The sequence below is a fragment of the Oncorhynchus mykiss genome, chromosome 16 (genome assembly GCF_057628025.1).
Source record: "Oncorhynchus mykiss isolate SJ-2025 chromosome 16, ASM5762802v1, whole genome shotgun sequence".
In the NCBI taxonomy this organism is placed as follows: Eukaryota; Metazoa; Chordata; class Actinopteri; order Salmoniformes; family Salmonidae; genus Oncorhynchus; species Oncorhynchus mykiss.
In genome coordinates, this window is record NC_143037.1 from 29,279,156 (window position 1) to 29,294,884 (window position 15,729).

Below are 15,729 nucleotides of genomic sequence, written 5' to 3' on the forward strand. Positions count from 1 at the left end.
AAGCATTAAACAACCCAAGGAGCACTGTGCAAGCGATAATATTGAAATGGAAGGAGTATCAGACCACTGCAAATCTACCAAGACCTGGCCGTCCCTCTAAACTTTCAGCTCATACAAGGAGAAGACTGATCAGAGATGCAGCCAAGAGGCCCATGATCACTCTGGATGAACTATATTGCACAAATATTGCACAAGTCGTATATTGCACAAATCTGGCCTTTACGGAAGAGTGGCAAGAAAGCCATTTCTTAAAGATATCCATAAAAAGTGCCGTTTAAAGTTTTTTTATTTATTTATTTTTTATTTTACCTTTATTTAACTAGGCAAGTCAGTTAAGAACAAATTCTTATTTTCAATGATGGCCTAGGAACAGTGGGTTAACTGCCTGTTCAGGGCCAGAACGACAGATTTGTACCTTGTCAGCTCGGGGGGTTGAACTTGCAACCTTCCAGTTACTAGTCCAACGCTCTAACCACTAGGCTACCCTGCCGCCACAAGCCACCTGGGAGACACACCAAACATGTGGAAGAAGGTGCTCTGGTCAGATGAAACCAAAATTGAACTTTTTGGCAACAATGCAAAACGTTATGTTTGGCGTAAAAGCAACACAGCTCATCACCCTGAATACACCATCCCCACTGTCAAACATGGTGGTGGCAGCATCATGGTTTGGGCCTGCTTTTCTTCAGCAGGGACAGGGAAGATGGTTAAAATTGATGGGAAGATGGATGGAGCCAAATACAGGACCATTCTGGAAGAGAACCTGATGGAGTCTGCAAAAGACCTGAGACTGGGACGGAGATTTGTCTTCCAACAAGACAATGATCCAAAACATAAAGCAAAATCTACAATGGAATGGTTCAAAAATAAACATATCCAGGTGTTAGAATGGCCAAGTCAAAGTCCAGACCTGAATCCAATCGAGAATCTGTGGAAAGAACTGAAAACTGCTGTTCACAAATGCTCTCCATCCAACCTCACTGAGCTCGAGCTGTTTTGCAAGGAGGAATGGGAAAAAAATTCAAAATTCTCGATGTGCAAAACTGATAGAGACATACCCCAAGCGACTTACAGCTGTAATCGCAGCAAAAATTGGCGCTACAAAGTATTAACTTAAGGGGGCTGAATAATTTTGCACGCCCAATTTTTCAGTTTTTGATTTGTTAAAAAAGTTTGAAATATCCTATAAATGTTGTTCCACTTCATGATTGTGTCCCACTTGTTGTTGATTCTTCACAAAAAAATACAGTTTTATATCTTTATGTTTGAAGCCTGCAATGTGGCAAAAGGTCGCAAAGTTCAAGGGGGCCGAATACTTTCGCAAGGCACTGTAGCCTTAAGATGCTTTTGAGAAAGTGGGTCCTGTTGAGTTTGCTGTCAAATAAGGACATGGTCATCACGGTTTACTCATGGTTGTATTTGTCTCATCAGGTCTCTCTGGACTATTTGACACAGGTCTGCACCACGCCAGCCCCTCTGGCCCAGATGCCTCAGTCATGAATCTGATCTCTGCTCTTGAGTCCCAGCGGGGTCCCCAGCCTCAACCCTCCGCCTCCTCCCTGCTTTCCCAGTTCCGCACTCCGTCCTGGCAGACAGGTAGGCATGTGACCAGGCATGTGACCAGACCTGTGTTGTTAATGTGTTGACATTCAAAACGGGGTTGCAAAAAACAATATGACATTTCCAACGCCAAACAATGTCGAATTGTTATTCCTCTCTTATGTCGGCATTGTCGCGCCTCGCCTTATTATGAACGGTGAATACTGTCAGTGATTTGCATTGAGGTTATGCTGGTGTCATTTGGATATTGGTTTGTCTTATCTGTTTAAATTTTACAGGAGGGGAGTAGGTTACAATTTATTTACTCATGCTTGTCAGTTTTTTTCAGTTGACGGGTGTTGAATAATCGTCCTCTTGTCTCTTTATCTGACCCTGACAGCGATGCACACCCCTGCCCCTGCCGAGCTCTTCATCTCCGGCTCGGGCTCCTTCCCCTCTTCCTCTGCCCTCTCGGCCTATCAGCACCCAGCCTCCTTCTCCAGCCGCTCCTTCCCCACCCTCCAGGACACTCCCACGTTCAGCCCTACCTCCAATGGACTCCTCTCCCCCCACGACCCTCTGCTACACATTAAGGGTCCCGCCCAGTCCAGCCTGGGCTTCGACCGCCTCCTGTCCTCTCAGGGCGCCGCCGCAGCCTACCGTGGTGCCCAGGACTCCACAGGCGCCGCCTCCTCGGCCCAAGCTTCGTCGGCGCTACACATCCAGTCCCACCAGTTCAACCTGCTGTCCTCCCAGCTGCAGGACCAGTCCTCCCAGTTGTACAATGCCTCAGTGTTCTCCTCAGCCCAAGCTCAGGCTCAGGCCCAAGCTCAGGCCCAATCTAACTCGGTCCAGGAGAGGGCTGTGCCCCGGCAGGACAGCGTAATCAAGCACTACCAGCGGCCCACGCCGTCCCAGTCACAGCTCTCCTCCTCGGCAGCCCACTCCCTACAGCAGTACCTCAGCTGCGGAGGAGCCGGGTACCAGCAGATAGCCCACCCCCGGCATGCCGGCCTCTCCTGCAGCCCCCTGGGTGACCAGAGTCCCTCCTCGGACCACAAGGCCTCTTCCCGGACAGAACAGGTTTATCGGCCAATCATCCAGCCCCCTTACTCGTCCTCCTCCTCTTCAGCAGTGGGGAAGGGCGCCAAGAGCAACTCTAGCAGCGGCTACTCCTCGGCCAGCTCGGTGTCCTCCTCCCGCACCCCTCACACGCCCCCTTCTGCATCCTCCACTTCTTCGACCTCCTCTTCTTCTTCCTCCTCTGCCTCGGGAGCCCACCCCTCCAACTCCATTCCCCCCTCCAGCTCTAGCTCGGGCCCCTCTAGACAGCAGCCTCCCACCCAGAGCGCTCCCCCAGCTCCCCAGCAGCAACAGCCCCCTCCAACCTCATCCTCGTCTGCCCAGCAGCCCTTACCCAAGCACAGGCTCTCGAGCTACAGCTCACCCGCACCCCTTGTGAAACCCCCCACCGCTGCCCTCGCAGGCCAAACCCCGCCGCAACCGCAGACCCAGTCATACTCACCCAGTCAGCCCCCTCTCTCCCACCTCCCCCAGTCATATGGCGGCTTCAGCTCCCCTCAGGCCCAAGACCTGAGCTCATCCGGGGTAAGAAAAGGTTATGGGAGCCTTGGAGGGCAAAGCCAGTCGTACTCTGCGGATGTGGTATACGGGACTGACTCTGCTTACGGTTCCCTCCCCTCCTCTCTAGGCGGAGAGGGAAGTCCGTCAATAGGTTACGGCCCAGGCCACTCCCCCGCCCTGTTACGGTCGGGTGGGCCGTCTGGGGGTGGAACCTCAGGAGGCGGTGGTAGTAGCAGCTCAGGAGGTGGGACTTCTGGCTCAGGAGGAGGAGGAGGAGCCACGAGCAGTATGGTAAATGAGAGAGGAGGTGGCGGAGGAGGGTCTTACCATATCCCTGAGTCGATCCCCTCCCCGTCAGCCAACTCTGGGATCATCCGTCCAGGGTTGCACTCCCCTGCCCCTGCCTGCCCCACCAAGACCCCAGGAGGAACGGGCTCCAACAAATACATCTCCTCTGTCCTTTCCCCCACCTTCATGTCCTCCCCTCAGGGCTACCCTGACACCAGAGGCCCTCGGCCCCAGTCCTACCACCCCAACTCCAGCAAGACCAAATCTGACCCCAGCAGCATGCTAGGTGTGGGCTCTCAGAGGTCTCAAGAGGACGTGGATGACGACTTCTTGATCCAGCACCTTTTCCAAGCCCAGGCCAGTCCAGCGTCCCAGGAGTCCCATCACCACTCCCAGCAGCAACAATCTCAACAGACGGCCCAACAGCAGGCACCTCCACAGCCCGTCTCCTCCACCACAGATGGCGGCAAAGGGCTGTCTTCCTATGAGCTGGGAAAGAGCTCTGAGGAGAGGTGCCACCTCCAGAGCGTTATCCGCACTCACAGCGCCACCTCCAGCACCGAATCGGGCGGGGGGGTTACTGGCCTAGACAGGCAGCTGGAGATGTCTCTCAAGAAACAGCAACAACAACAACAGAGGAATGACAGACGAGGTGGTGGCAGGATTGGAGGAAGAGGAAGTGCTGAGCAAAGTCACCCCCTCCTCCACCACTCTCTGGGATCAGTGGTGCACTACGGCCGTGGCGACCCATACTCCCTGGGCCCCCAACACACCTCCCACCCGCAGCAACAGCACACCGCCTCCCATGCCCACCTTCAATCCCTCACTCACATGGACCCGCAGAAGAAGCCACAAGAGCGCTCGGAGCTGGTGTACCCACGCAAGACCCCCGAGGTCCAGCAGCAACAACACTCTCAGTCTCAAGCCTCAGCCACCCTCATGGATTCCCCCACACACCAGTCTCGCCAAACGCCCCACCTGCTCCAGTCTGTGCTGTCCCACACCACCCGCAACAAGATGGAACCCCATCAGCAGCAGCAGCATTCGGTGAGCCAACAACAAGGTATGATGGATGGAGCCGGAGGGCGAATGGGCCCGAATAAACACCAGACTCCGACCCAGCAGGCTTCCCAGCTTCAGCTACAACTCCAGTCCCAGGCTTTGGAGGCCGCAGTGGCGGCCACTCACTACAGCCACGGACCTCCTCAGCAGGACCAGAGCCAGTCCAAGCAACAACAGCAGAGCTCGGTGGTGTCCTCCCTGGACATGCTGGAGTGCTCGCTCTCCCAGACCTCCAGTACGGATGGAGGGGGAGTGGAGGGGAGGAGAGGAGGAGGGAGTGGTGGAGGGAGCGGTGGAGGGAGCGGAGAGTGCCGCATGCAACAAGAGCAGCAGAGGCTCTCGTCCCACCACCCTCAACACTCAGAGGTCCACTCATTACTCTCTGAGCCTGACATGGGCTTATCCGCCTCCTCGCAAGTGCACCACCTCCCCCAGCACCATCAACAACAGCAACACCCCAACTCACACCACCAGCAAAGCCACTCAGGGCACCACTCCCAAGGCCATGCTCACCCCCTGTCCAACCACTTGCCCCCTCCCTCAGCTTCCACCCACTCACAGCAACAGAAGTCCCAGTCCCACCCTTCCCAGCTCACCCTGGGCCAGCAGGTCCAATTGGACCAGCAACAGCGCTCTGAGCAGCACCCATTTGACACGGTCAGCCCTGTGGAGAAAAGCGGCGGCCAGAGCCAGAATCACTTCGTCCCACTCACCTCCATCTGCTTCCCGGACTCGCTCCTGCAAGACGAGGACCGCTCCTTCTTCCCTGGCATGGAGGACATGTTCTGCTCAGACGACTACTCCAAGTCGAGCTGCACCGGAGGAAGCGCAGGCCCAATGCAGGGGGAGATGAACAAAGAGGGACCAGGAGATGGCCATGAGGAGGCCATGAAGGCTAATTCAGGTGGAGGAAGTGGAGGGGGAAGCGGAAGAGCCAGCTACGACATGCATGGCCACCACGGCGGCGACCAGGGCTACGTGCAGTACTGCCACGGTCTCTCCGAGTCAGGCAGCAGCACCATGGACCTGGACTCCCTTAAGACCCACGAGCTGCCCTCCACCGTTAATACGGAGCAGCTGGGCCTGATCCAGTTGCAGGGCCCCGGAGGCGTGGGTGTCACTGGCCCGGGGAAATTGTCCTCGAGTCCAGGCGGGGGCGCTGGCGGTACTGGTGTCAGTCCTGGAGGCCTCACCTCACCCATCTTCTGCTCTTCGCGCCCCAAGAAGCTACTCAAGTCGAGCTCGTTCCATCTGCTCAAAGAGCGCCGGGACCCCAACACGCTGCCCAAGAAGAGCTACGCGCAGGAGTACGAGTTCGAGGATGACGAGGACAAGGACAACCAGCCGGCAGACATCCGCCTGAACAGCCGCCGGCTCCCCGACCTCCTCCCTGACCTGGTCTCCAGTTGCCGTAAGACAGGAGTTGGGGCTGGAGGAGGAGGCACGCTCAGCCCCCTCATGGGAGACCTTAACTTCTACCACACGACAGGCTACCCCCCCCTCGGCCCCCCTCCCCAGCTCATGTCGCAGGACATGGTCAAGAAGAGGGGCCGTAAGCCCACCAAGCAAAAGAGAGAGGGGCCTCCCAGGCCCAGGGGTAGGCCTCGCATTCGCCCGCAGCCAGAGCAGCACACGCCCTGCGAAATGTTGACCGGTGAGATGGGAGGAGGAACCGGAGTAGGAGGGGGTAATGGAGGAGGAATGGAGGGTAAACTGGGCAGGGATCGTGGTGGTGGATGCCGGGTGAGGAGAAATGACATGTTTATGGAGATGTCTAGGAAGGACCACATGCAGCAACACCACCATCAGCAACAACAGCATCAGCTCCACCACCAGGCTCCACAGCATCAGGAGCCCATACCACCTCTCAAGGTGAGTGATTGAATTGAACTTTATTAATCCCCAGGGGGAAATATAGATGTCATAGCAGGCCTATACTTAAAGGGACATTACACTTTCAAATCAAAGATTGTCAAACAGTTTCAGATCTCTAAAGTAGTCGAATGTCAAGATTTAACCACGTTTTACTTTACTCTGTACAGTTTACTGTACTCTGTACTCTATTGGCGTTTTAACAAAACTTTTCCCGTTTTTTTCCTGTCGTAGATCAAACTGCCCATCGGCTCCATGTCCTCTTCCGACGACCTGCTGAGGATAGACTCTCTGTCTGGTACAGACCCCGCTCTGTCGGACGGCTCTGTGGGCTCGGCACCCTCCCTTGGCCTGAGTCCCGGACCCCCGTGCGGAGGGACAGACTCCAACAGGACCCAGAACAAGAGCAAGCAGAACAGCCAGATGCTGAGTGATGGAGTGGATGGAGAGGGGATGGATGGAAGGGTAAAGGACTTTTACATTTGTTTGTCCACTGAATCAGTTTAAATTGTTTTATCCTTTGTGTTGTATGTGACAATATTACCCTTCTTAGTTGGTAAAATGAAGAGTGGAAAGCAGTATTTCCCCTCTAATCTATTCCCGACCCACTCTCTCTCTGTCTCTCTCTCAGGTGGATGAGAAGGATTCGGAATCCAAGGCGGGCTTCATGGCCTCCTTCATGGACTTCCTCAAGTCGGGAAAGAGACCTCAGGGCTTGGGAATGGAATCAGGACATGGTGACACCTCACCTCTCAAATGTGGCGGTCTCTGTCCCTTGTCCCCAGTGCCGCCTCCATTCGGGGAGGGTGAGGGCAACGGCGGCCTGGCCCTGGTTGGCTGCCCCAGCCCCTGCAAGCGCACCCTGGATGACGAGCTGAAGAGGAACCTGGAGACGCTGCCCTCGTTCTCCTCGGATGAGGAGGATTCGGTGGGCAAGAACCAGGACCTGCAGAAGAGCATCTCCTCAGCCATCTCGGCTCTCTATGATACACCGCAGCTGGCCTTCCAGCCGCCCCCTCCTCCTCCCCCACCCCAGTCCCAACCCCAACCCAGGCAGGCCCAGCACACATCGACCCCTCTGCAGCCCCCCACCCTCAGCCCCCAGACCCCCTCACACACCCCTCACACCCAGCTCCAGGCGGCCGAGCCGGCTGTACTACAGCGAGAGGACCGGGAGATGGAGGAGAATGATGATGATGATGATGATGATGATGAGGAAGAGAAGAAGATGGGAGGAGGGGGTAATGAGAGTGAAGTGAAGGTTATGGAAGAGGAGGCGCCAGAGTTTGAAACACTTGGTGCCCACAAATTAGAAGGTAAGGGAAATACCGGGCCGATACAGATCATATTGATGATATTTTGTTGTCGATGATTGCCAATGCCAGTATGGCAAGAGGAGAAAAAAAAAACATGATGTCCTTGCGAGGTGAGGGGATCAACTGAGATTGCAAACGAAAACTGTCATATTTGGATGTCAAGTTTTTAATAAAAGTTGCACAGTGCAGCATAAAATGTGGCAAGCGACCACTTAGTAGTAGTTTCCCACATATTTACTATTTTGGCTCAGATGTAATAGTATAAAATATTGTACCATAATATCTGAGCCCCTTGACTTTTTCCATATTTTGTTGTGTTCTAAATTGGATTAAATTGTTGTTTTTCTCAGCAATCTACACACAATACCTAATAATGACAAAGCCCCAGAATACCCCAGACATTTCTGCAAATGTATTGAAAATAAAAAACGATCACATTTACCTAATTATTCAGACCCTTTACTCAGTACTTTGTTGAAGCACCTTTGGCATCGATTACAGCCTTGAGTCTTCTTGCATGCTTGGCACAGCTGTATTTGGAGAGTTTCTCCCATTGTTCTCTGCAGATCCTCTCAAGCTCTGTCAGGTTGGATGGGGTGCGTCGCTGCACAGCTATGTTCAGGTCTCTCCAGAGATGTTCGATCGGGTTCAAGTCCGGGCTCTGGGTGGGCCACTCAAGGACATTCAGTGACTTGTCCCGTAGCTACTCCTGCATTGTCTGTGCTGTGTGCTTAGGGTCGTTGTCCTATTGGAAGATGAACCTTCGCCCCCAGTCTGAGGTCCTGAGTGCTTTGTGTACTTTGTGCTTTCTGTACTTTGCTCCGTTCATCTTTCCCTTAATCCTGACTAGTCTCCCAGTCCCTGCTGCTGAAAAACATCCCGACAGCATGATGCTGCCACAACCATGCTAAACATAGGGATTCAGGCCAGAGAGTTCAATCTTGGTTTCATCAAACCATAGAATGCAGTTTCTCATGGTTTGAGAGTCCTTTAGGTGCCTTTTGGGAAAACTCCAATCAGGCTGTCATGTGCCTCTTACTGAGGAGTGGCTTCCGTCTGGCCACTCTACCATAAAGGCCTGATTGGTGGAGTTCTGCAGAGATGGTTGTCCTTCTGGAAGGTTCTCCCATCTCCACAGATGACCTTTGGAGCTCTGATAGTGACCATTGGGTCTTGGTCACCTCCCTGACCCAAGGCCCTTCTCTCCCAATTGCTTAGTTTGGCCAGGCGGCCAGCCTTAGAAAGGGTTGGTTGTTCCGAACTTCTTCCATTTATGAATGATGGAGACCACTGTGTTCTTGGGAACCTTCAATGCTGCAGACATTTTTTTGGTACCCTTCCCCAGATCTGTGACTCGACACATTCCAGTCTCGGAGTGCAACAGACAATTCCTTCGTCCTCGTGGCTTGGTTTTTGCTCTGACATGCACTGTCAACTGTGGGACCTTATATAGACGGGTGTGCCTTTCCAAATCATGTCCAATCAATTGAATTTCCCACAGGTGGACTCCAATCAAGTGAAATGGAACAGGACATACTTGAGCTCAATTTCAAGTCTCATAATAAAGGGTCTGAATACCTACAGTTGAAGTCAGAAGTTTACATACACCTTAGCCAAATACATTTAAACTCAGTTTTTCACAATTCCTGACATTTAATCCTAGTAAAAATCCCTGTCTTAGGTCAGTTAGGATCACCAATTTATTTTAAGAATGTGAAATGTCAGAATAATAGTAGAGAGAATGATTTATTTCAGCTTTTATTTATTTCATTACATTCCCAGTGGGTCAGAAGTTTACATACATTCAATTAGTATTTGGTAGCATTGCCTTTAAATGGTTTAACTTGGGTGAACTGTTTTGGGTAGCCTTCCACAAGCTTCCCACAATAAGTTGGGTGAATTTTAGCCCATTCCTCCTGACAGAGCTGGTGTAACTGAGTCAGGTTTGTAGGCCTCCTTGCTCGCACACGCTTTTTCAGTTCTGCCCACAAATGTTTAATAGGACTGAGGTCAGGGCGTTGTGATGGCCACTCCAATACCTTGACTTTGTTGTCCTTAAGGAACCACAACATGATGCTGCCACCCCCGTGCTTCACAGTTGGGAAGGTGTTCTTCAACTTGCAAGCGTTCCCCTTTTCCCTCCAAATATAACGATGGTCATTATGACAAAACAGTTCTAGGACATTTCTCCAAAAGTACGATCTTTGTCCCCATGTCCAGTTGCAAACCATAGTCTGGCTTTTTTATGGCTGTTTTGAAGCAGTGGCTTCTTCCTTGCTGAGCGGCCATTCAGGTTATGTCAACATAGGACTCGTTTTACCCTGGATATAGATACTTTTGTACCTGTTTCGTCCAGCATCTTCACAAGGTAATTTGCTGTTGTTCTGGGATTGATTTGCACTATTCACACCAAAGTACATTCATCTCTAGGAGACTGCATGGTCCCATGGTGTTTATACTTGCGTACTATTGTTTGTACAGGCATTTGGAAATTGCTCCCAAGGATGAACCAGACTTGTGGAGGTCTACAATTTTTTTTCTGAGGTCTTGGCTGATTTCTTTTGATTTTCCCATGATGTCAAGCAAAGAGGCACTGAGTTTGAAGGTAGGCCTTGAAATACATCCACAGGTACACCTCCAATTGACTCAAATTATGTAAATTAGCCTGTCAGACGTTTCTAAAGCCATGACATAATTTTCTGGAATTTTCCAAGCTGTTTAAAGGCAAAGTCAACTTTAGTGTATGTAAACTTCTGACCCACTGGAATTGTGATACAGTGAAACAACCTGTCTGTAAACAATTGTTGGAAAATTTACTTGTGTCATGCACAAAGTAGATGTCCTAACCGACTTGCCAAAGCTATAGTTTGTTAACAAACATTTGTGGAGTGGTTGAAAAACTAGTTTTAATGACTCCATCCTAAGTGTATGTAAACTTCTGACTTCAACTGTATAAGGATAAGGTATTTATTTTTATATTTAATAGATTTGCAAACAAGAACCTAAGAACCTGTTTTCACTGTGTCATTAAGGGGTATTGTGTGTAGATTGAGGAATAATAAAAAAATATATATATTTCAGAATAAGGCTGTAACGTAACAAAATGAGAAATGTCAAGGGGTCTGGATATTTTCCGAATGCACTGTATATAGTGAATATAAATACATTTCAAAGATTATACTGAATTACAATTCATCAGTCAATAAAAATAAATTCCTTAGTCCTTAATCTATGGATTTCTCATGACTGCGAGTACAGATCTGTTGGTCACAAATAACTTAAAAAGGTCGGGGTGTGGATCAGAAAACCAGTCAGTATTGGGTGTGACCACCATTTGCCTCATGCAGTGCGACACATCTCCTTCGGATAGAGTTAATCAGGCTGTTGATTGCGGCTTGTGGAATGTTGTCCCACTCTTCAATTGCTGTGCGAAGTTGCTGGGTATTGGCAGGAACTGGAATACGCTGTCGTACATGTCGATCCAGAGCATCCCAAACGTGCTCAATGGGTGACCTGTCTAGTGAGTATACAGTTCATGGAAGAACTGGGAAATTTTCAGCTTCCAGGAATTGTGTACAGATCCTTGCGACACGGCCGCACATTATCATGCTGAAAAATGAGGTGATGGTGGCGAGTGAATGGCAGGATCTCATCATGGTATCTCTGTGCGTTGAAATTGCCATTGATAAAATGCAATTGTGTTCATTGTCCGTAGCTTATGCTTGCCCACACCATAACCCCACCACCACCATGGGCACTCTGTTCACAACGTTGACATCAGCAAACCGCTCTCCCACACTACGCCATACATGGTCTGCAGTTTGAGGCCGGTTGGACGTACTGCTAAATTTCAAACGGCTTATGGTAGAGAAATTAACATTCAACAGCTCTTGTGGACATTCCTGCAGTCAGCATGCCAATTGCACTCTTCATCAAAACTTGAGATGTGGGGTTGTGTGACAAAATTGCACATTTTAGAGTGGCCTTTTATTGTCCCCAACACATGATGCACCTGTATAATCATCATGCTGTTTAATCAGATTCTTGAAATGCCACACCTTTTAGCTGAATGGATTATCTTGACAAAAGAGAAATGCTCACTAACATGGATGCAAACAAATTTGGGCACACTTTACATCTTGCGTTTATGTTTTTGTTCAGTGTAGATAATATATCTATTTTTGGAACCAGGAAAAAATGTTCCCCTTCTCATATCTTACAAGACTTTTCTTCATATTCTTGTTGGTTCAGCTCATGCCCCATTTTTCTTCAAATTTATTTTCAGGAGTTAGCTCATGGCAAATAATTATTTTAGCCTGTGGCTGTGCTGTTGCTGTAAAATTCTGTCCTTGAATCGATTTCCTATTGCACACAAAGTAAAGAACTGAGTAATAGAAACGTTATGATGATAGTTCTAAAAGTTTGAACTGAATGATATTAAAGGCCCACAACTGTGATCTTTACAGCTGTTTTGTTTCATTTAAATTAAACCGTATATACCTATTGATTCTTGAAGAAAATTACATGAGCACTTCTCTCCATTTTCCAGCTTCCCTCCCAGAGTCCCAGGAGGCACCAGTCGCACCCCCACCTCCCTCTGCCTCCCCCGCTCAATCCTTCTCTCCCTCTCCCCCGCCTTCCCCCTTACCTCCCCTCTCTCTCCCTTCATCACCCCTGCCGCCACAAGAAGCAGCACAACAGCAGAAGTCCCAACCTCTGAGCCCCCTCCCTCCTTTCAATCCCTCCCCTCTTCATCCTGTTCACGCAACCCTCCCTCTCTATCCCTCCCCTCTTCATCCTGCTTCTGCCACTCTCCCTCTCTCCTCCCCGCTTCCTCAGTCATCCCCGGCCACGGATATCCCCAAGTACTCACCGGAGCCCCGCGCGTCCCCGGAAGAAGCCCCTGCCTCTCAGGTCACCTCGCTGCACGTGGCTCAGAAGCAGGAGGATGCCGCCATCGCCGGAGAGAGCGAGGAGGATGAGAGCGAGAGCGGAGGTGAAGGCATTTTCCGAGAGAGGGACGAGTTTGTGGTGCGTGTGGAAGACATTGCAACTATGAAGGTATTTGTGTGTGTATGTGTGAGTAAAAAATACATTACTAATCAACAGTCGCTAGGTTTGATGGTTTGTCAAAATAGTCCATCTATTCTGTTAAGTGTGTGAGAGTATGTGTGTGTTCATATATGGTAGGTGAGTGTTCAGTATGTGATGTATTGACTCCCTCACCCCTCAAACCCTAGCTGGCCCTGAAGACCGGTCGAGAGCCTCCCCCCATCTGGAGGGTGCAGAAAGCCCTGCTGCAGAAGTTCAGCCCTGAGATCAAGGACGGAGAGAGGCAGTTCTGTGCCACCAGCAACGTGAGTCAGTCCGTCTGTCCACCAAACACATGACTGTCACTGCTCAATGTCAACACAGCATGTATGTTACTGTCTATCAACAGGGCACGCAACGGAAAATGTTTTAAAACATTTTGTTAAAATGAAATAAAAATTCTCTACCTGATTCAGTACCTTTTCCTCCATTTAATGAACACGACCCTGATGATGTCTGTCTATGTGTGGTTGTTTGTTGCATTACAGGTCGTCTTAGTTCTCAGAAGAGTGCTTATATCATATTAATGTGATTCCTGAGATCTAAAATGCCCAAACTGTTTCTAGATCAGCACTCGTACTACTTTGCCTTTAGATTCTAACAAATGGACAGTGTGGTCCTGGTCCTAGATCAACACTTCTAAAGTGAGACACTTTATGACTGTGGAACCTGATAAACTGTGCAGCACAACTGCAATAAAGATTAACCTGGAACAGGCCCATTGATTTGTGTGGATCCCAAGATAGGTACTAATTGAACAGCTACTCATCAGGTATCCAAATAAACAAAATGGCTACTCTTCCTCAGTATCTGGGCTATTTTGGAGATGCCAAGAGGCGGTACCAGCGCCTGTACGTCAAGTTCCTGGAGAACGTTAACAAGAAGGACTACGTGAGAGTGTGCTCTCGACGACCCTGGCACAGACCATCTGGACTGAGGTACCCATTAGGGGATTTATTCAATTCTAATCTAGACATGTCCAGTGTTTTTTATGCCTTCACTTCTCAAAGTTATTCTTCCACCTTGTCATTGAACAATCCATAAGACAGTACTGTCCGAAAGATATGCTTGGAAGGTTTATTACTTGCACCTCTCAAATATACATTTCGGAGAGTGCTGTCCTGTTGAATGTCCATGGACAATGTTTAAGAGGAAAATACTAGCCTAAAGAGCTAACATGGTGTTTGCACTTTGATCTAGCCATCCAGAGTGTTCCAGAAAATCTGAAGTAGCCAGCATACTGAAAAATGTAGCAAGCTAGAGGGTGCGAGGGCATAACCCCCCACAAAATGAGGGTTAGTAGTCAGCTATTTTGCTGGCAGAGGGTGCTTATGGAACTGGCCATCTGAAATATTGTTCCGTTCTCTTTATTCAAATCTCCACTCGTCTTCAACAGGCGACAGGCCCTCCCCAAAATAGCGTCCCCGCCTCCCACCACCCTGACCCCGCCTCGAGCCGAGAGGGAGCAGCGAGTAGCAACGCTGCGTGAGCCAGTGCAGCGCGAACCGAGGGAGAGAACAAGGGCAAAGAACGAACAGCGAGAAAAGGCGACCGCGGGGTTGAAAGAGAAGCAGAGGGAGAAGGAGAGGAGGGTGCAACTATCTCAGGAGAAGCCTGAGAAACGGGCCGCCGCGGTGGCAACGATGGAACGAGGGAAGGGGAAAGAGGAGAAGAAAGGAGGAGTGGAGAAAGAGAAGATGGAGTGCCCTCCCAAGTCAAAGCCAGCCAAGGTCAAGGCAGAGCCTCCTCTGAAAAAGAGGAAGAAGTGGCTGAAGGAGGTCCCCTCTTCATCTGATTCAGACTCGTCCGAGGAGGCAGCCAGTGAGGATGAGAGTGAGAAACCATTTTGTGCCTATAGGGCCAGTTTCCCAGACACGGATTAAGCCAAGTCCAGGACTAAAAAGCATTCTCAATGGAGATTCTCATTTGAAATAGCTTTTTAGTCAAAGACTAGGCATAAACTGTGTCCATGAAAGTAGCCCATAGTGTTTTTGATACTTTGTGAACCCATTTTGTACAGATTTATTGATAGCTACACCATACATACTATATAGTGCACTACTTTTGACCAGAGCCCCGTGTGCCCTGGTCAAAAAGTAGTGCACTATAAAGGGAATAGGGTGCCAATTGGAATGTAGACCATATCTGTTTAGCCTATACGTATGTGTTTGTGCATTCAAACTGGGTGGAGGGTTTATGAGATGTTCGGGGGAGTAATAGGTGTCTGTGTCTGCCCTCAATGAATGGAATAGAATGACCCAGGAGGGGAGACAAAAAGAAAATCTGTCAGGAATGTATTTGGCAATTAGGTACAGATGCTGTGTGTGTAGTGTTGTCACGATAGGAACACACAATGCAGACTACACCATTTTTTTTTTTTTTACTTTGAGTTACAACATAAGATAACATTATGCCCATCTTCCTCAGTTTCCATACCATTCCATACGCCTGAGTATTTTGATACAGGTGGTTTGCCAACCCTATGTATGTGTGTGTGTTGTGTCTAAACCCTGTATGTGTGTGTAACCTCTGTGCAGTGCCAGTGCGAGGTGGGGTGAACAACCGGGCCATGCGCGAGATGTTCAGGAGCTATGTGGAGATGCTGGTCAGCACGGCCCTGGACCCCGACATGATCCAAGCCCTGGAGGATACAGACGGTGAGAGCCCAGAACACACACACAAACACATGACCCGGGACCTCGACATGATCCAAACCCTGGAGGCCAGACATTGATTAAAGTGTGGCACTGACTCACCCATGGCTTGATGATTTACCATTGTCTCAATGAAGAGTTCGACGAGCTTGTGCGACATGCACATACAGATACAATTCAGCTAGAGTTAGCGGTTGGTGGTCAAGAAATATCCACCTCGTAGTACGGATGAAGCCTGAGCTGTAATGTACACCTAACTAAAGCTGACTAGCGTTAGAAAACCCTGAGTGTAGATCTAGCTTCCTTCGTTGTACTGCCCCTTC

At 49.9% G+C, this 15,729-nt stretch overlaps 1 protein-coding gene across 2 annotated transcripts in view; it reads left to right on the forward strand.

Annotated features, from left to right (window-relative positions):
- Positions 1–15,729, forward strand: part of LOC110491795 (proline-rich protein 12) — a 55,922-nt gene that overhangs the window by 25,547 nt on the left and 14,646 nt on the right. The window contains exons 3-11 of one of the 2 annotated variants that reach the window (XM_036946708.2): positions 1,432–1,596; positions 1,940–6,345; positions 6,580–6,810; positions 6,977–7,661; positions 12,211–12,722; positions 12,902–13,018; positions 13,560–13,690; positions 14,149–14,585; positions 15,290–15,409. In XM_036946708.2, coding sequence (XP_036802603.2) covers positions 1,432–1,596; positions 1,940–6,345; positions 6,580–6,810; positions 6,977–7,661; positions 12,211–12,722; positions 12,902–13,018; positions 13,560–13,690; positions 14,149–14,585; positions 15,290–15,409 — 6,804 coding nt within the window. The remainder of the gene's footprint in view (positions 1–1,431; positions 1,597–1,939; positions 6,346–6,579; positions 6,811–6,976; positions 7,662–12,210; positions 12,723–12,901; positions 13,019–13,559; positions 13,691–14,148; positions 14,586–15,289; positions 15,410–15,729) is intronic. The other variant, XM_090202533.1, reaches the window with a different exon arrangement.